This window comes from Nomascus leucogenys, chromosome 5 (genome assembly GCF_006542625.1).
Source record: "Nomascus leucogenys isolate Asia chromosome 5, Asia_NLE_v1, whole genome shotgun sequence".
Taxonomy (NCBI): domain Eukaryota; kingdom Metazoa; phylum Chordata; class Mammalia; order Primates; family Hylobatidae; genus Nomascus; species Nomascus leucogenys.
In genome coordinates this window covers 41355049-41375685 of record NC_044385.1, presented here as the reverse complement: position 1 = coordinate 41375685, position 20637 = coordinate 41355049, and the positions used below count along the sequence as shown (strand labels likewise).

At 37.8% G+C, this 20637-nt stretch overlaps 1 protein-coding gene across 1 annotated transcript in view; it reads right to left on the bottom strand.

Moving 5' to 3' along the window:
- PATJ (PATJ crumbs cell polarity complex component) overlaps positions 1-20637 on the bottom strand; it is a 416491-nt gene that overhangs the window by 229323 nt on the left and 166531 nt on the right. The window contains exons 25-27 of the mRNA XM_030812925.1: positions 18442-18552; positions 13310-13387; positions 486-585 (exon numbers count right to left, since the gene is read on the bottom strand). Of these exons, the coding sequence (XP_030668785.1) occupies positions 486-585; positions 13310-13387; positions 18442-18552 (289 nt within the window). The remainder of the gene's footprint in view (positions 1-485; positions 586-13309; positions 13388-18441; positions 18553-20637) is intronic.

The following is a 20637-nucleotide window of genomic DNA, read 5'->3' as shown; positions in this document are numbered from 1 at the left end:
ACAGTTAAATATATGTATGAATGGATATTTGATTCACCTAATGCAAAAGAATATCATGAAATGAATTTTAAAGGACAAAAGACAAGTTGGTGGGCCTTCCGTAATTCTGCATTAGCAACATTACTTTGAGTAAGGCAAGTAATCAACAACTGAAATCTACATCCAACCCAGATAATTATGGGTCAAATTCTAATTTCAAAGACAAGGGACATTTTTGTATTCACAACCAAACAATAAGATTAGAAGGGAATATAGGAAAAATAGCATACAACATAGCTTCCTTCAATATTCCCTTTCTCAGTGTCCAAGGGAAAAGCTTAAGAAATGATGCCACAAAAGCTTCAAAGGTATAGATTTGATTTTTTAGCACACGTTCAAGCAGATTTTTGAAGAACTCACAGCCATATATTTGATAATTTACAACAGTCGTTAAAACATAATTTAATAAGTTCTGCATCTACCCTAAATAGTGAAAAGGCACTCACGGTCGGTAAAGGCATCTTCTTCTTCATTTTCATCACTGTCATCAGTCACAGCTTTATAAGGAGGAGGAAGTTTCATTGGCGGTGGGGCAGTTCCTTGCCTCTGAAGATGCAAAATTTGAGAGAAGGGTTAAATGCTTTTTGTACAATGCTCTTCCTTCAATGACAAAAAGCATAAAAAGATAGTCTGGAAATATTTAGACCGTACCCAACTTCATTCGTATCATGACGATTGTAAAACAAACACAATGTATTATTTTATGCTTATGTTATAATATAAAAGTGACTCTGTGATATAAACACACTAATGCAGAAAAACAGGAATTTAAAAGCAAGCTTTTAAGACTGCTGACCTACCTAAAAGAATGCATTCCTTTCTCTAGTGAGAAAGTCAGTTATTTGTATCTTCTATACATTGTGGAAGCTTAATTTTGTTATTAATCAGAAAATTCAAATGAAAGACATATCTAAAATAAATGTAAAAGTAAAAACTATCCATCGTATTAATTCTACAATTGAAGATTTTAACTTTCTTCAATTGTAGAAGTTACAGATTTTATTCTTTAAAAGACACGTGACATACCAAGATTTTTCTAATTGAAAATGAATTCATCTATAATTTACAGATGGTCAACACATTTTAACAGTTTCAAAAAGAGATATCTTCATGATGAATAATTGTATCTGCATAAATATTCATTCAATTCACATACCAAATCAATATTTGGTTCATACACACAATTAAAGTAGAACTAAACTCTATGATCAAATTACCTTCACAGAATGAAGACATTTTCTTGAACGCTGGAAAAAATAAAACATGCCAAACTCAACGATGAGACTCAAGCTGCTAAAAAGAATAGGAGCCGATATACCCAAGCACTCCACAAAAAACAAAATAACTGGATTATGCTACAGGATTTCAGTAAAGTATATTCAATTATGCTTTATATGACAAAACCACTAATGGCAGGATACACTTCAGTAAGTAGCCAATGAGTGGTCCATTACAGAAAGCAGGCTTGTAATAAATTCCTCCAAAATAGAAAACACTATCTGAGAGTCATAAAGGGAAGCACACATCTGTATTTACTTAAGATAATGTTGAACCAAAGCAGAAACTATATACACTTGTAGAAAATCCAAAAATCTATAAAATGCAAGAGTGATGGCGGAAGATGCCAAATACAAAATGCCTCTTAGGCAATAGGAGAATACAGAAATGTGATCACTTTGTCTCTTTAATTCTTTTAAGTTAAAAAAAACTTAAAACTGAGTGAAATGAAGGGTAATGGCAAATGAACTCTTTTCAGTAAACCTTTTCCTCAGAACCAGGATATTCTATATCAAAGACAATACTCAGAACAAAGACAACCAGGTTTTAAAATAATATTAAGAGATGAATTCTCTTTAATGGAATTTCTTATATCTAAGGCTAAACTGTACCATTGATTTATTTATTTAGCTTCTACTGATATTCTTGAAAAAGAATATAGAATAAGCATGTCCTGGTCTCCTTATAGTGTGAATGTGGATTGCCAGATACTGCACGTGAGAGAAGGGTGTGTACAGGGCCAGGCTCTCCCCAGGTGTGGCAAAGGCAGCTGGAGCAAGGGATGTACAACTAGACCAGGTGATTATAACCTTCACAAGGGTAGAGCACAAAACAGACTCTGGTATCCTCAACTCTGAGAAGAGTCCTGGGAACACAGTAGGCCTCCCTGAACTATTTGCTGAATGACTAAACAACTGGTTGTCACTCATGCTGTTTGGGTTCCCTGACACATTATTAACCTTAGAAAAATGTCAGAGATGCAAATAATTCTTGTTCAATGTCATTGCATATTAATTTTGTCTGGTAGAGATGCAAATGATTTTAGTCCTGTAGAAAAGATCACTTCAAAGGTTACAGTTTATTGCCCTGTAAGACATTAACCAGTTTTGTATCTAAATTGGAATCTTAAGCATTCTTTCTCTTAGCACTCTCTTCAATAGCACTTCACTCTCTTCAATTCTCTCTGAACCAGGCTTACCATCTTATTAGTTCCCTCATTAATGGGTTAAATAAATACCTGGCACCTGCACATTTTGCATAATTTTCAGTCATGTTTTTATTTTTTTCTTAAATTATACTTTGAACGGTTTTGGAGGTCCCACAGAGATGCTCAAGCAGACTCACCTACCAGAACCAATTAAATTGTGATGCCTCAGAGATGCAATTCATGAGCTGTTTAAGCCCATTTACATGATTTTTTGGCACCCACAGTTAATTCCAAGTGGCAACAAACTTTGCTTTTTTGACAGTTTCTCTGATTTTTATTTCCAGTTCTATGATTTTGTTTCTGATATGAGACCAAGTTTGGTTCTGATATGTACTTGTAATTCCTCACTGATAGTAGGAATAAATGAAGTTTGGTTTTATGGTCTGACCATTTAGAGTTATTTGTTGGGATAAGAATCTATAATATGCTGGTTCTATAAAGATCTATTCTTGATTGATTGAGAAACAACAGAGAATGCATTTTTTAGACTTTTTGTTTCCTGTCTTTTTGTACAAGAATGTGTCTTGGGTCCTACTGGAAAGAACAGCTCTTTGACATAAAACCAGTAGGGTTTTGCATTCCTGTGTCTACATTTGACATATGGCTATAGCTGCAGGACAGAAGCTGAACACATTGTGTATCTGCACTGGAGAAAGAAAAGTCCTTACCTTTCATTTTGAGTGTGAAATATTTTCCTACCTTCAGAGCATATTAATAAATTAAATTATTAATAAATAAATTAGATGTAAATCTCTCAAAATAAAGAATCTCTTTCTGATTGGTTTATAGAAATGAGCATCATTTAAATGTAATATTCCCAGAGTTTCCAGAAAATAGTTGACTAAAGTTATAGTACTTTAACTGTACAAGCCTTTTAATAATAATTTTAAGAATCTCTTTTTCACAAAAACCACAAACTCAGAATCATTTTTATATAAGAAATCAAATTTACATAATCAAAGTTCATAACCTCTTGAAGAAAGAGAATATGTGAAATAACACTGAAGAAAACCTTAGAAAACAGCCAAGAGTTTTTAGGAACCTACAGTTAATACTAGCATTTCTTTTTTTGTTTTTGAGACAGAGTCTCACTCTGTCACCCAGGCTGGAGTGCAGTGGTGCCATCTCAGCTCACTGCAACCTCCGTCTCCTGGGTTCAAGCAATTCTCCTGCCTCAGCCTCCTAAGTAGCTGGGATTACAAGCTTGTACCACCACACCTGGCTAATTTTTATATTTTTGGAAGAGACGGGGGTTTCACCATGTTGGTCAGGCTGGTCTTGAACTCCTGTCAAATGATCCTCCTGCCTCTCGGCCTCCCAAAGTGCTAGGATTACAGGTGTGAACTACTGTGCCTGGCCAGTATTTCTATGAATCCTGATTGCCTATTCTTTCACTCTACGTAATGCAAAACAGGTCCAAAAACAGTGAACAGAGGCAAACTAGAACAAAACTAGAGACTCATTCAAGATCTGCTCATTAGTTTTTGGTTTGTTTGTTTGTTTGTTTGTTTTTTAGTCACTCTCTTTCTTTTTTTTTTTTTGAGATGGAGTTTCAGTCTTGTCGTCCAGGCTCGAGTGCAATGGCGAGATCTCAGCTCAATACAACCTCCGCCTCCTGGGTTCAAGCGAGTCTCCTTCCTCAGCCTCCCAAGTAGCTGGGATTATAGGCATGCACCACCACACCCGGCTAATTTTTTTGTATTTTTAGTAGAGACAGGGTTTCACCATGTTGCTCAGCCTGGTCTCAAACTCCTGGCCTCAGGTGATCCACCCACCTCGGCCTCCCAAAGTGCTGGGATTACAGGCGTGAGCCACCACGCCCGGCTAGTCACTCTCTTTTTTTAAAGTGAATGATCTCAAACCAAACCTAGACCTCTGTTAGAAATGAGTTTCAGGTGATTTGTATTGTCAGTGATTCTAGAGAACATGTCTTGCTTTTATATTAAGAAGAAAATAAGATACACAAAAAAACTTCTTCTAGTGATAATAATTTTTAAAGAGATAGATTAGTCACCTGGCCTCGTAACCTTCAAAAGAGTACGCTCCCAAAGCATGCTGGGCACATTTTTATTTTCATACTAATTACATTCTCTTTATTTCACTACATGTGGCACGATGATCTGAATGCCTCTTATGGTGAAGGCGCCTTGTCATTCCAGAATGTAGTAAAATGCTTGGCATCTAAGATGCAATTTCAGAGAAAAGTAATACAGTAAAAAGAGCATTCTGCAACCACTAAAAGACCATCTGTAATGAAGATGTAGATTCTGATCTGATTTCTCCTGTTACCACATTAATGCAGTGGCTAGGTGTTTTTCTTTGTGACAAATAACTCAGTTGACTTTTGGTATTACTGGTCTCCTACTGGGGTTTTTACTGAATGCAAATACCCTTGCCATGTATTGAAATTCAATTGGTTTAATGGAGCAGTCCAAAGCTGGTAAGAATCACACATTTACTTTTTTCTTTCCTGGGATCTTATGTGGAATTTTCCTGAATTGATTACATTATCTTATTCCCAGATGTGGCTGGAGTAGTAACCAGTTCGTTCACCTACGTGGTGTTCATTGTCTGTGTCCCCACAGAGTGTTACCTTATATGTTTCCTTTTTGATGTTATATCCCCAGATTGTTGCACAGTAACTGGTTCACTATAGGTAACCAATAAACACTTGATGAATGTTCACATCTTTGCATCAACATATGAATTGAGAAAATTCCAGCAATAGGGTAGATTAGATATTCTGAAGAACCCTTCTTAACCACATAAAAATGACACATTAAAGTTTAAACAGTGCTTTTGTGACATGTGACTGAAGTCAGAAACAATTAAAAATCCCAAATCAGGAGGTCCAGTGGAGCACTGGAAGGTGACATTTGCCTGGAGGGCATCTGCCAATCCTTGGAAACCTAAAGCCAGAGATCTCTTTTGATTTTAGGATTCTTTATTCATTCAAGAAATATATATGACGCCAGGCAGTGTTCTGGGCAATAGAGGTAGGGTAATAATGCAACAGATGAGGTCCCTGCCCTCATGGAGCTTAAATTCCAGTCCCTTCCAGATGTCACATTTTGTGGGTTTCCATGTCTTGTCCCCAAATTACTTTAAAGTAGCAGTTACTAGCCAGGCATGGTGGCTCACATCTATAATTCCAGCCTTTGGGAGGCTGAGGCAGGCAGATCACCTGATGTCAGGAGTTCAAGACCAGCCTGGCCAACATGGTGAAACCCCATTTTTACTAAAAAAAATAAAAAAATTAGCCAGGTGTGGTGGCGTGCACCTGTAGTCCCAGCTATTCAGGAGTCTGAGGCAGGAGATTTGCTTGAACCTGGGGGGTGGAGGTTGCAGTGTGCTGAGATTGCACTACTGCACTCCAACCTGGGTGACAGAGGGAGACTCCATTTTGAAAAAAATAAAAAAATAAAAATAAAGTAGCAGTTACTGATTCTATCCTGTTTGCCTTGCCCCACTAGAAATGCAAGCTGCAAGACAGTAGGAATTTTTTTGTCAGCTTTAATTCAATATATTGAGGTATAATTGACATGTACAAAACTGCACACATTTAAAGGATACAATTTGAATCCCTCACCACAATCAAGATAGTGAACATAACAATCATCCCTAAAAATCTGTTCATGTCTTTTTTAAATCCCTCCCTCCCACCTTTTCCCCTGACACCCCATTCCCAAGGAATCACTGATCTGTTTTCTCTCACTACGGATTGTATTTTCTAGACTTTTTTATAAATATAATCATCCAGTATCTACACATTTTTATCTAATGAGAGATAAGGATTTAATGAGTCCCAAGTGCCCCCTTGAGGCCAAGCAAGGTGGGAAGTTAGACAAAAAATATCACCCTCCCAAATTCCTATCCCTGAAAATAGAGGCTTGTACCTCTAAGAGATTGACAAAGAATTCTGCAACTAATTATCTGCAATCTGTAGGGAAAAAGAAACACCTCTGCAAGCAATAACCACCGTCTTCTAGAATCTTATATATTACCTATGCTTATTAATAGGTGTCCCCCTAAAAAACCCACAACAGCCTGATCATATAACACGTGCTACTGCTAATCTGAATGTAATCTTTGTGATTAAAATCTGAACTCAAAGACAGTGGCCAATCAGGTTAAACAGACAATCCTTTAATTTGGTGAACAACCTAATGACACTTTTCCTCATCTTTTTGCAAAAACTCTTTCCTTAAATCCTCAAGCAGTCAGTGTCTTGATTGGCCCCCATGTATATGTCTGTAATTAAAGTTGTCCCATGGATTCAATTCAGTTATGCCTTTTTTTCCTAATGGGGTGAAATCTGTAGTAGATAAAGGTTTAAAAAAATAAACAAACCAAAATATTGATCACAGAAGATATATTTCCTGGTCTTAGTCTTAGCTTGAGGTGGAAGAGAAAAAGAGGAAAAAGGTGCACCTTAAGAATTCCATACAAGAGGCTGGGTGCGGTGGTTCATGCCTGTAATCCCAGCACTTTGGGAGGCTGAGGCGGGTGGATCACCTGAGGTCAGGAGTTCAAGACCAGCCTGGCCAACATGGTAAAACCGCATCTCTACTAAAAATACAAAAATTAGCTGGGCATGCTGGGCACTCCTGTAATCCCAGCTACTCAGGATGCTGCAGCAGGAGAATCACTTGAACACGGGAGGTGGAGGTTGCACGAGCAGAGATCACTCCACTGCACTCCAGCCTGGGCAACAGAGCAAGACTCTGTCTCAAAAAAAAAAAAAAGAATTCCATACAAGTCTAGATTCACTGAAGTTAAAGACCTGACTTCATTTTATGTGTGTGGCTTAACAAATTCCAACCCCACATGCCAGGCAAATATAAAAAGAAAGTCAACATGGTTCCAGTGATAGTGGGTATATTAGTCCATTTTCATGCTGCTAATAAAGACATACCCGAGACTGGGAAGAAAAAGAGGTTTAATGGACTTACATTTCCATGAGGCAGGAGAGGCCTCATAATAATGGCGGAAAGCAAGGAGGAGCAAGTCACGTCTTATGTGGATGGTGGCAGGCAAAGAGAGAGAGCTTGTGCAGGGAAACTCCTGGTTTTAAAACCACCAGATCACACTATCACGAGAGTAGCACAGGAAAGACCCGCCCCCATGATTCAATTATCTCCCTCCAGGTCCCTCCCACAACACGTGAGAATTCAAGGTGAGATTTGGGTGGGGAGACAGCCAAACCATATCAGTGGGTGAAATAGATGTTTAAGGTATTACTAAACACTGCCACATATTAATAAAAGGGCCAATTCCCCAAGGATGATATAAAAATTTTAAACTTGGATGTACTTAATAAATCAACTTGAAAACATGTGAAATAAAAACTAAAAATACACAAAAACAGACTAATTTTAGTATCAAAAGGGGTAATCATTCAGTTATGCTAACAAAAAAAATCAGTAAGTATAAGAAATTGGAATAACTCAAATAGTTCGATCTATAAACTTTTTATAAAAACCTGTACTCAATAACTAAATAATAGCTATCCTTTTTCATCACAAATATAACATTCATAATAACTATGTACTAGGCCATTAAAAACATGTCTCAACCGATGTCAAAGAATTAATATTACATACACAACAATCTCTGATTATAGCTAAATTAGAAAATAAGAACAAAACGATTTTAAAAAATATTCATGTGGAAACTTCAAAATATATTTCTAAATACCTTTTGGGTCAAAAAGAAATCATACTGGAGCCTAAAACAAAAACAAAAACAACAAACAAAAAACCCTCAGCACCAAAAAACAGAAATTCAACTTAAAATCTTAGAATGTAGTAAACAGGAACTTAGCAAAACTTACACTAGAGGCAGTGGCTCAAACCTGTAACCCCAGCATTTTGGGAGGCTGAGGTAGGCAGATTGCTTTAGCCCAGAAGTTTGAGATCACCCTGCACAATTTGGCAAAAACTCATCTCTAAAAAAAATACAAAAAATTAGCTGGGCGTGGTGGTGCGTGTCAGGGGTCTCAGCTACTTGGGAGGCTCAGATGGGAGGACTACTGGCAGTGAGGGTGCAGTGAGCCATGACTGCCCCACTGCACTCCATCCTGGGCAACAGAGTTAAGGCTGTGTCTCCAAAAAAAAAAAGAAAAAGAAAGAAAAATATTATAACCTTAAATGATTATTTTAGACAAGAAAGAAAGTAGAACATTAATAATCTCTGTATTTAACTAAAGATTATTAAGGGGTGAAAAAGGGGAATGAATCCAAACAAGGAAGCAAGGCAATATAAAGATGAGAACAAAATTAATTAAGCAGAAAAAACATATAACAGATAAGACAAACACATTTCAAAAGGTAATTCTTCAGAAAAAAAATTAAACGGAAAATTACTTTCAAGATTAATCAAGAAAAAGATATAGCAAATAATTACCAATTTTATTTTTTACAATTTATTTTATTTTTCATTATTATTTGTTTTATTTTATTTTTTACTTTTTAAAAATTTTTTTGAGACAGGGTTTTGCCCTGTCCCCTAGGCTGGAGTGCAATGGTGTGACCATGGCTCACTGTGGCCTTCCCTGGCTCAAGTGATCCTCCCACCTCAGCCTCCCAAGTAGCTGGGACTACAGGTGCACACCACCACACCCAGCTAATATTTTATATTTTGTAGAGACAGGGTCTTCCCAGGTTGCCCAGGCTGGTCTTGGAACTTCTGGGCTAAAGCAATCCTCCTACTTAGGCCTCCTAAAGTTCTGGAATTACAGGAGTGAGCCACCAGGCCTGGCCATAATTACCTATTTCAGAATGAAAAAGAACTACTATGAATGGAGCAGAGATGATTAAAGTTAAGAGAAATGGCTGGGCACGGTGGCTCAGGCCTGTAATCCTAGCACTTTGAGAGGCGGAGGTGGGCAGATTGCCTGAGCTCAAGAGTTCAAGACCAGCCTGGGCAACATGGTAAGACCTGTCTCTACTAAAAAATATACAAAAATTTAGCCAGGCATGGTGGCACATGCCTGTAATCCCTGCTATTCAGGAGGCTGAGGCATGAGAATCACTTGAATCTGGGAGGCGGAGGTTGCAGTGAGCTGACGCCATGCCACTTCACTCCAGCCTAGGTGACAGAGCAAGACTGTCTCAAAAAAAAAAAAAAAAAAAAAAAAAGAATACACAAACAACTTTATGCCAACAAATGTAAAAAACTTAGGTGATATCAATATTCCTAGAAGAGTCAATGACCAAAAATGACTCTAGAAGAAATAGAAAATCCGAACGATTCAATAACTATTAAAGAACTAAATCAGTATTTAAAATTTTTCCCACATAGAAAACACAGGCCCACAATGGCTTCGTAGGGTAGCTTGACTAAAGATTGAAGGAATTGATAATGTTTTCTTTCTTTTTTCTTCTTCTTTTTTTTTTTTTTGAGACAGAGTCTCGCTCTGTCATCCAGGCTGGAGTGCAGTGGCGCCATCTTGGCTCACTGCAACCTCCACCTCCCGGGTTCAAGTGATTCTCCTGCCTCGGCCTCCCGAGTAGCTGAGATTACAGGTGCATGCCACCATGCCCAGCTTATTTTTGTATTTTTAGTAGAGACGGTGTTTCACCATGTTGGTCAGGCTGGTCTTGAACTCCTGACCTTGTGATTCACCCGCCTTGGCCTCCCAAAGTGCTAGGATTGCAGGCATGAGCCACCGCACCCAGCCAATAATTTCTTTTTTTATACAAACTCTCAGAGAACTTAAAAGAACACATGCTCCTACTGATCATTTTAGTAGTTTACCATAACCAAAGCCAGATAGGATAGTATATAAATGAAAATTTCCAGGCAAATCTCACTCATGACCATGGATGGAAAAATCCTAAAATAAATATCAGCAATGGGGAAAAATAAAACAAAAACAAATAAATTGCATTCCAGTAATTCAAGATTGGTTCAACATTCTGAAATCTATTAATACAATTTACTACATTAAAGGATTCAAGGAGAAAAAATTTATAGATGCACATACTTCTTTCACTGGAGATTAGTAATATATCTGATTAAATTCAATGCCAGTGCCATTCATGGTAAAAATCATAGCAAAGTAGGAATGAAAGAGAGTATTTCCTTAACCTGATTGAAGCCACCTTTGCAAAAATTGTAACAGTGAGAAAACTATGGCAGTGAAAGAGACCTGACCTAACCAACTCCATCTTGCCTTTAACCTCCAATATCTTGGCCTTGTTCATCCCTGTGCATAGGCCAAGCCGACCATAGGAGGAATTTAGTTTATAGTTAAACTTTGGAACAAAGATGGTAACAGCTCTTTTCCAAAACAAACCCCCTACTTGCCTAAGGACCAGACCATCTTTGCAAAACCAACAAATTAGCCACAAGATTAGAAATTATGGTTTAGGAGTCATGCAGTCAGTCAGAAGCCACACGATTCCTAACCTCCTCAGTTGCTTCCATGGATAATGTTACTATTATGAAAACTAAGATTAGTGTTTAAGGTATTTTCCAGACTCTGCATTCTATGGATCAGCCGACGTACGCAGACTGGTAAACTGGCTTATCTGGTCTTCTGCCTCACCTCCCCCAAGGAACTGACTCAGCTCAAGAGGACAGTTTTAGACTCCCTATGATTTCAACACCAACCAAACTAATCAGCATTCCCCGTTCTCTACCCCCAAAACTATCTTTGAAAGAAGACCCTAGCCTCCAAATTTTCAGGGAGGCTGATTCGAGTAATAATAAAACTCCGGTCTCCCATTTAGTCAGCTCTGTATGCATTAAACTCTTTCTCTACTGCAATTCCCCTGTCTTGATAAATCGACTGCATTTGGGTAGTGGGTAGGATGAACCCATCAGACAGTTACATGACAGATTATCTACAAATACCTACAGTACATCATATTCAACAGTGAAATATTAAAAGCTTTTCCTTAAATATCAGGAAGAAAAATGACAAGAATGTTAGCTATCATTACTTCTATTAAACACAGTACTGGAGGTCTTAGCAGATACAATAAAACGAGAAAAAGAAAGATTGGAAAGGGAAAAACAAAACTACCTTATTCCAAAGAGTTTATTATTTATTATATGTACAGAAAATCCAAAAATAAAAATCTACATAGAATAAGAATTTGAGATTCATATTCTTATTAAAAATATCATATATATATATGGAGCAGACACACAAAGACACTAAAAGGTTCTATATGAAATGTTTAATAAGTTTATCTTTAGGTGGTAGGTTTATATTTTTATTTTTTTGTTTCACCAGTATGGTTTTCCCAGTATTCTCCACTAGATTATTGTATGTTTTAAAAGAATAATGTTACAAGATGTCAAATAAATATATAAAAGTCAATTTTATGTCTACAAGCCAGAAACAAACAGAAAACACAATTTAAACAGATATCGTTAAATAGCAAAATAAAATACCTAGGAATAACTCAAGATTTCAGTATCTTTTTAAAGAAAATTATAGGCCAGGCACAGCAGCTCATGCCTGTAATCCAAGCACTTTGGGAGGCCGAGGCGGGTGGATCACAAGGTTAAGAGATCGAGACCATCCTGGCCAACATGGTGAAACCTTGTCTCTACTAAAAATACAGAAATTAGCTGGGCATGGTGGCACATGCCTGTAATCCCAGCAACTTGGGAGGCTGAGGCAGGAGAATCCCTTGAACCCAGGAGGTAGAGGTTGCAGTGAGCCAAGATCGCGCCACTGCACTCTGGCCTGGCAACCGAGCGAGACTCTGTCTCACAAAAAAAAAAAAAAAAAAAGAAAAAGAAAATTATAAAAATTAATTAAAAGAAATAAAAGAATTTAATAAATTAAAAAATCATATTAATGGCTTAAAAGTCTCAACATCCAAAAGATATAACTTCTTTCTAAGTTAATCTATAGATTCAACAAAATTCCAACCAAAATCCCAAAAGAAACCTTTGTGGAATTTAATAATCTGATTCTAAATGGATATGGAAAAAAATGATATAAACAGTTAAGACATGTCTAAGAAGAAGAAACATATAAAAGAAAGTGCTCTGTCAGGAAACAAGATTGATTACTAGGCTTTAATAATTCCGTCAGTGCAGCATTTGTACTGGGATAGACAAGCTGATCAAATGGAACAAAGAGAAAGCTTAGAAACAAATTCCCCCTTGTAACCTGAGATATAGCAGAGTTGGACTGCAAATCAGTGGGTAAAGGAGGTCTATATTAAAACAGTGGAACAGTAATTCCCCAAGAGAACAATAAGTTCTCTTGATGGGAAAAAATGAAAATTCATCCCTACTTGACACCACATCTTAAAATAATTTTTAGGTCAATAGATTCTACTTTAATAGAGGTGGGCAAACAGGAATGGAGGATTAATTCTGATTGACAGGAAGGATAGTTTTCTCAGGAGAGATGACCTTTGATGTGGTCCTTGAAGAATGAAAAGGGTTCTTATGGGAGAGTAATGTGGGAAATGGACTTCCAGGCGAGAGCAGCAAGATCAAAGTCTCAGTGTGAGAAGCATGTTCTGGGAATGGACAAACAACCAGCCTGTCTCAACAGGAAAGAAAGCTATAGACATTGATGGCTGACTGGCCATTTATAGTATTTTTGCATCTATGCTGCACCAGGTTTCTGTCCTCTATCCTGGTAAGAACCAGTTATATTTGCAGGAAAAAAAATTATAAATATAGTGCTTCTACAACACTGACACTCATCAAAAAGCCACTTCTATCACAGCTCAGATATGGAAAAAAACAAAACAAAACAAACAAACAAACAAAAAACCATTTTTTAAACCCTTGAGAAGTTCAAGTTACCTTTTCTTTCTTTCCTTGGGTGTCCTGGTACTGGTTACTGGTGATTTTGTTGGCCTTGTTATGTACATTAGGAATGACCTATGGTGACAAAAAAAGGGGTGGGGGGAAGAAAAAGTTTAACTGACATAATCATTTCTTTTTTTTTCCTTGACATTCCAGAATGGAGAATTTTTTTTCAATCATTACATTTCTTTTTTTTTCTTTTTCTGAGATGGAGATTCGCTCTTGTCACCCAGGCTGGAGTGCAATGGCACAATCTCTGCTCACTGTAACCTCCGCCTCCTGGGTTTGAGCGCTTCTCCAGCCTCAGCCTCCTGAGTAGCTGGGGTAATAGGCGCCTGCCACCACACCCAGCTAATTTTTATATTTTTAGTAGAGATGGAATTTCACCATGTTGGCCAAGCTGCTCTCAAATACCTGACCTCAGATGATCCGCCCGCCTCAGCCTCCCAAAGTGCTGGGATTACAGGCGTGAGCCACTGAGCCTGGCCTATCATTACATTCCTTAATGTATTTGTTTAAACAGCTAAAATCTTAACTTTGTAACTTCATCTAAAGAGTAAAAGTATGAGAAGTACAATTCAAAGCAAACAATAAAACTTGGAAAGCCTGAGAAGATATATAACTCTAAAATATTATAAAGTTATATATATGCCATCAGGGCATAAAAATGCAGATTTCTGTATGTGGATCCAGAAGCTGAAGACGAAAAAGACTAAAAACAAGGTCACATACTGACCATGGTCCAAACGTCACATTTTGCAAGATAGAGTTTTAGGGGTGATCTAATTAGTTATCCAAGAACATAGGATAACACACCTGTTTGACAGATTTACCTTATTCATCATTGTACCCCCAGTTCAAATATATTATCTCCCACACTGTGTGTACTCAATATTCCACTATCACTATTAGCATAAGGATGAATTAACAAATCTATTCTCACGACTGAATAAGCTTAATAAGAGTGGAACTCAGTGTTATTTTTCACTATTTCTCTGGTGCTCAGAAATGGCCTAATACATAGTTGTATGTAATAAATGTTTATAAATGAACGAACCAGTTTAATTTTATAAAAAGAGGCTCCTCAAAGAGCTAGTACAGATAATCTTGGCATAAAATCTGGTGAGAGACATGAAGATTAAAAGAAAAAAACAGGCCAAGTACAGTGGCTCATATCTGCAATTCCAGCACTTTGAGAGGCTAAGGCAGGAGGACTGCTGGAGTCCAGGAGTTTGAGACCAGCCTGGACAACAAAGGGAAACTCCATCTCTACAAAAATTTACAAATTAGCTGGGTGTGGTGGCGTGCGCCTGTAATCCCAGATACTTCTAGGGCTGAGGTCGAGGCTACAGTGAGCCACAACTGCACCGCTGAACACCAGCCTGGGTGACAGTGCAAGACCCTGATTCAAAAAATACATAAATAAATTAAAAAGAAAAAGACAAAAAAAACTCCTTGCTCAGAAAATTAAAAGACTGCGTGCCTGGAGATAATTAAAAACAAAACAAAAAGCCCATTTTCCCCTAAATGCAATTTAAGATTAAATTTTCATTTTTAATATAGAATGTAAATAAAGTTTAGAATGAGAAAGTCTCAGAAATGTGTCATTTATGTAAAAAACAACAGTAATGATACACTAGTACCTAATATTTCTATCTCTGTTTAATACATATAACAACCTAAGTCAGATTTCAAAGACTGGTGGGGTTTACAGGCATGTGTTCCTTGTCCTGAAGAATCTTAAACAAAACACTTTGCCTCCCTGACAAGTCAGAAACTATCTGACTTGTCATATATATGATATATATATATATAAATATATAATAAAAAAAAAAAAAAAAAAAAAAAAAAAAAAAAAAAAAAAAAAAAAAAAAAAAAAAAAAAAAAAAAAAAAAAAAAAAAAAAAATATATATATATATATAAATATATATATGATGTTTCTGTGAAGTGCAGTTATGTTATTAAGTGGAAAAAATTACCTTACAGAAAAACTTTCTATGGGACTTACTCTCAAATATTTGCCAAGTACATCCAAGTAGATACACACATTTTTCCAGAAGGCTGAAAATACACTTGAGAAAGTCAGGGTAAGAAGATTTAAAAGATGTATTGGTGGCTGGGTGCGGTGGCTCACTTTGGGAGGCCGAGGTGGGCGGATCACCAGGTCAGAAGTTCGAAACCAGCCTGACCAACGTGGTGAAACCTCGTCTCTACTAAAAATACAAAAATTAGCTGGGCGTGGTGGCATGCACCTGTAATCCCAGCTACTCAGGAGGCTGAGGCAGAAGAATTGCTTGAATCCGGGAGGCATAGGTTGCAGTGAGCTGAGATCACACCACTGCATTCCAGCCTGGGCGAAGAGTGAGACTCTGTCTCAAAACAAACAAACAAACAAACAAAAACAACAACAAAAAACCAAGAAAGTGTATTGGTGATGCTCCTAAGGCAGCTGATAATGCACGCAGATAAAAACAACCGCTGAATTCATAGTGTTGAGGAGAATGTTTATGTGGCCAAGGTACTTTTAGACATCATCTTTGATGGGCACAACATTAGAAAATGACTTATTTTGGGGGTTTTAAGGACAGTTCAAAATTTAACGTAAACTAGATAAAAATGATTAAGCATTGCCTATATTTTCTATTTCTGGATAATCAGTACTACTTGCAATAATAAATAAACCAAAGACAGCACCATGTTACAAAGACATGAAACTTGATTCTCCTTTCATTTGCCTCACTCAATAAGAATCACTTTGCCCTGTCCAGGCACAGTGGCTCATGCCTGTAATCCCAACACTTTGGGAGGCCGAGGCAGGAGGATTACTTGAACCTGGAGTTCAAGACTTGCCTGAGGAATAAGGGGAGACCCTGTCTGCAGGAAAAAAATAAAAAACTAGTTGGGCATGGTGATGCATGCCTGTGGTCCCAGCCACTTGGGAGGCTGAACTGGGAAGACTGCTTGAGCCAAGGAGTTCAGGCTTCAGTGAACGATGACTGTGCCACTGCACTCAGCCTGGGTGACAGAATAAGACCCTGTCTCAAAAAAAAAAAAAAAAAAAAAAAAAAAGAGAGTCACTTTGCCCTATAAACAAAGTTGAAAATGGAACAAGTCATGGACATAGTAATTAACATCATCAATGGGATATGCTCCCTTGGCTAGAAGCACAGATGGTTCAATGCCTGATGAACTGAATGTACAATGTGGCAGTCTATTATACTACATAGGGAATAAGTAACTTGAGCATGGCATGGTGCTGAAGAGATTTTCTTTGTTTGAATAATTGAAAGAAATTGCACTGTTTGTGTCATCCAAACAAAACTTTCCACCTCAGCTCACTAGCAAAGGTTGGATTGAAAGCTTAGCCTTTTTGGCAGGTCATTCACAGCTGGCCACACAAATGTATAATTTGATTGGCTCATTCGCATTCATAATTATTGATTTGGAAGTATAATTTGGCAAAGAACAATCTGGCCAATTTTCCTGTTGAACTAGGTTTCCAGAAATAAAAGCCATGGCCTCAACTACATTCTCAATATTATAAGAATTAAAAACTGAATTCTAAAAATTCTTATTGAATTTCAAATTTTATGAAAACAAGAGAACTTTATTCAGCTCACCTCTCTCAATTAGTCTTGATGATGTAAACATGGTGCTAAGAATGGAAGGCACCATACTGCAAAATGCAGTGACACAGCAGAGGTGCCAATGCAGGCTGCAGCTCACTGTGCACAGGCAGGTTACAAGCATGCAAAATATTCCATCAATGCCCCCACCACTGGGATAGCCAACCATATACCCGTCCAGTTTGCCATATAAGTATTATTTTCTTTTCGCCTTGACATACAAAAGATTGGGATGCACTACAAAACTATATTGGAAAGCAAATAATTTTTTAAAATATGCGGTTAGAAGTGCATATGTAAGCCTGGGGAACAAAGTGAGACCCTGTCAAAAAACAAAGAAAAAATTCACCAAGTGTAGTGGCATGCACCTGTAATCCCAGCTACTTGGGAGGCTAAGGCAGTAGGATTGCTTGAGCCCAGGAGATAAAGGCTGCAGTGAGCTATGATCATGCCACTGCACTCCAGGCTAGGTGACAGAATGAGACTCTGTCCCCAAAAACAAGCAAAAAAGGAAGTGTCTATGTTTTGAACAGCTGTCTTCCATTATAAAATGAAGAAAAAGAATGTTGAATATTGCTTCCAGTTTTAAGGGTGATGTTTCTGTTGCACATTGTAGTATAAAATCCACATCCTGCCACTGACATTTCATATCACAGTTCCAATTCCATACCAAAGGAGTAATTAATTACAGAAGAAAAATTGTAGGTCAGGCGCAGTGGCTCACACCTGTAATAACAGCACTTTGGGAGGCCAAGGTGGGCAGATCACTTGAGGTTAGGAGTTTGAGACCAGCCTAGCCAACAAGGTGAAACCTCGTCTCTACTAAAAATACAAAAATTAGTGGGGCATGGTGGCACATGCTTGTAATCCCAGCTACTCGGGAGGCTGAGGCACAAGAATCACTTGAACCTGGGAGACAGAGGTTGCAGTGAGCTGAGATCATGCCACTGCACTCCAGACTGGGCAACAGAGCAAGACTCCATCTCAAAAAAAAGAAGAAAAAGAAAAATTTTATGATTAAATATTGCTATTTTTACATTTGGAATCTCCAACATTAGAACACACAACAGTACAACATGTCGATATGTTTTTATTTTTACATCATTTAATAAATATACACGACATGTGATAATATCTCTACAATGTTTTTACACCTGACCCTCTGTTCAAAGTATTTCATAAACAAAGTAACTGGCTCAGAAAAGTAACCTCCAAGTTAGCAAAGCTGGTAAATAAGGAATCAAGAAATTGAAAACAGGTCTGTTTGATTCCAGAAGCAGTAACTTAAACCAATGCACACTGTAATGACTCCAATTTGACCAGAAGATCAAAACTGGAGGGGAAAAAAGGGAACTTTATGACCAAATTTTTATGAAGCTCATACTTTAAGTATAGTTTGGGAACTACAATGAAAATATGTGGAAAATACTTACAGGCCAAAGCTTGGTCTGCAGGTATACAGAGTGTTGTTAAACTTTTTGAAAATATGAACTAAAACTTACTCGTGGAGTGGATGACAAGCTCTGAACAACGAACACCACAGGGTTTCCTGCATTCTTAATGGCCTCAACTGCTTCGCTGTGTGAGGCATTCTGCAAATCTACTCCAGACACCTGAAACACAGAAGCAACTTATTTCAATTAGAACAGCACTAGATATTGTGGACAGGTTAATTCAAAGTTCATGTGTATTATCTAGTTATGAGAACAACCAGAGTCTAATGAGTTAGATCACAGTCAGAAAAAAATAAGATTGGCCCATAAAAAGCTTGGCAATTTTAGAAGAACATGTTTAAGGAAAGTAACATTTCACCTTCAGAAAAGTAGATAAGAAAAATATATTAATAAAAACAGCCTTGGTTAAATATAATTATCCAAAACAGGTAGCTCGGTCAGTAACAGAACCTCAAGATGTCTGTCACCTCTGCCAAGAGCACAGTACATAATTCCGAGTGGGATAAAGGAGGCTGGGAATATCTATGGACTTTTATCATCTCTCCATTAAGCTGAGAGGCATAATATTTTAAGTAAGTTGACTGTTATCACAATTGAGTAGTTGAACATTTCTCAAATTATGTTTAAAAAGAAGCACCAAAAAACATCCACAAGTTCTTTTACGAAAACTATTTATATGTTCAATAAATTTGAGTAAGTGTAAACAGTTCCTTATTATAGAAAATTTCAGAGAACATAACTTGCTAACATGCCCATAAATCTCCAAGAGCACTCTGTATTTCCAAAACATGTTTAACAGAACTAATTTTTCGAATCTATAATGTAACAAAGCCTTGGTAAATGCTGGGATGGTCTGTGGTCTCAATGGATAGTGACAATTTGTGAAGACTGCTTTGCTATTAGAGGACCGAGGAAACAGGAATGTGGGTGGAAAGGGATGTAGGATGTTTCTAAGACAGGAGGAAATATTACAGCAATAATGATACAGTGCAGAGAAAAAAATGGATGATAAAGGAGAGACATGACAACTGTAAGGACAATATCCTTGGATAGTCAAGAGGAAATGATTCCTACTGCACAAGTTAGAGAGATTGGCTTTGGATAGAAGCACAAATGTAGTTCCTTTGCTGTTACAGAGGCAATTAGAAAAAAGCTTTGGTGAGCACTGGAAGCAGGGGAAGTTCCCTTTAACTGCCTCTATTTTCTCAACGAAACCTGAAACTAGGACCTTAAACTGAGAGTAAGACTGAGGAAAGAGGCATAAGGGGTTTGGCACAGTTACCCGTGGTATTAGTTTGTTCTCACACTGCTATAAAGAACTGCCTAAGACTAGGTAATTTATAAAGGAAAGAGGTTTAATGATCTCATGGTTCCGTATGGCTGGGGAGGCCTCAGGAAACTTACAATCATAGTGCAAGGGGAAGCAAACACGTGGCAGAAAGGAGAAGTGCCGAGAAAAGGGGGAAAAGTTCCTTATAAAATCATCAGATCTTGTGAGAACCCACTCACTATCACAAGAACGGTAGAATTGGGATAACCACCCCCACGATTCAATTACCTCCCACTGGGTCCCTCCCATGACATGTGGGGATTCTGGGAACTACAATTCAAGATGAGATTTGGGTGAGGACACAGCCAAATCGTATCACTTATAAAAATTGGAGACTGAACCAGCTAGGAGAATATTACAGGACAGCAGGGCAAAACTAAAGACCTGCTTGAAGGGGTGCTCATGAGCTTCTAATGAGACCAGATACCATGGCTGGTTATTTCTCCAGCCCTGCTAGAGACCTGGAATAAGCAGAGCTGCACTTAACTAGGGTGTGATTCTCCCAGACAAGTTCAGTGAAAGGAAAGAGGATCAACAGTAGGAAGCATATGCAAGGGAGGGGTTGGAGCCGCCAACCACTGAACTTGAGCAGGCTGAGGAGAAAGTGAGCACATGAGAAGCTGAGGACATAGATGTGTGTGCCTGTGGTATAATATGAAATGTCCTTGTTCTTGTCACAGAGTACTCTTGGAATTTCCTGAGTGATAGGAGTGCCTTTTGTTATATATTAATAGCCCCTTTCACATCTGAGTTTATGCTACTGAGGTGGCTTGGGGTAGATCCCCTGGATAGCCTCGGGATGGGGCCAGTCACCAGAAAGACCAAAGGATTAGAGAATCCCTGCATTCGCCCTACGATCTCCAAGAAGTGAGGGTGGGGGCTAGAGATGAAGCTCTGTAAAAACCCTTGAACAA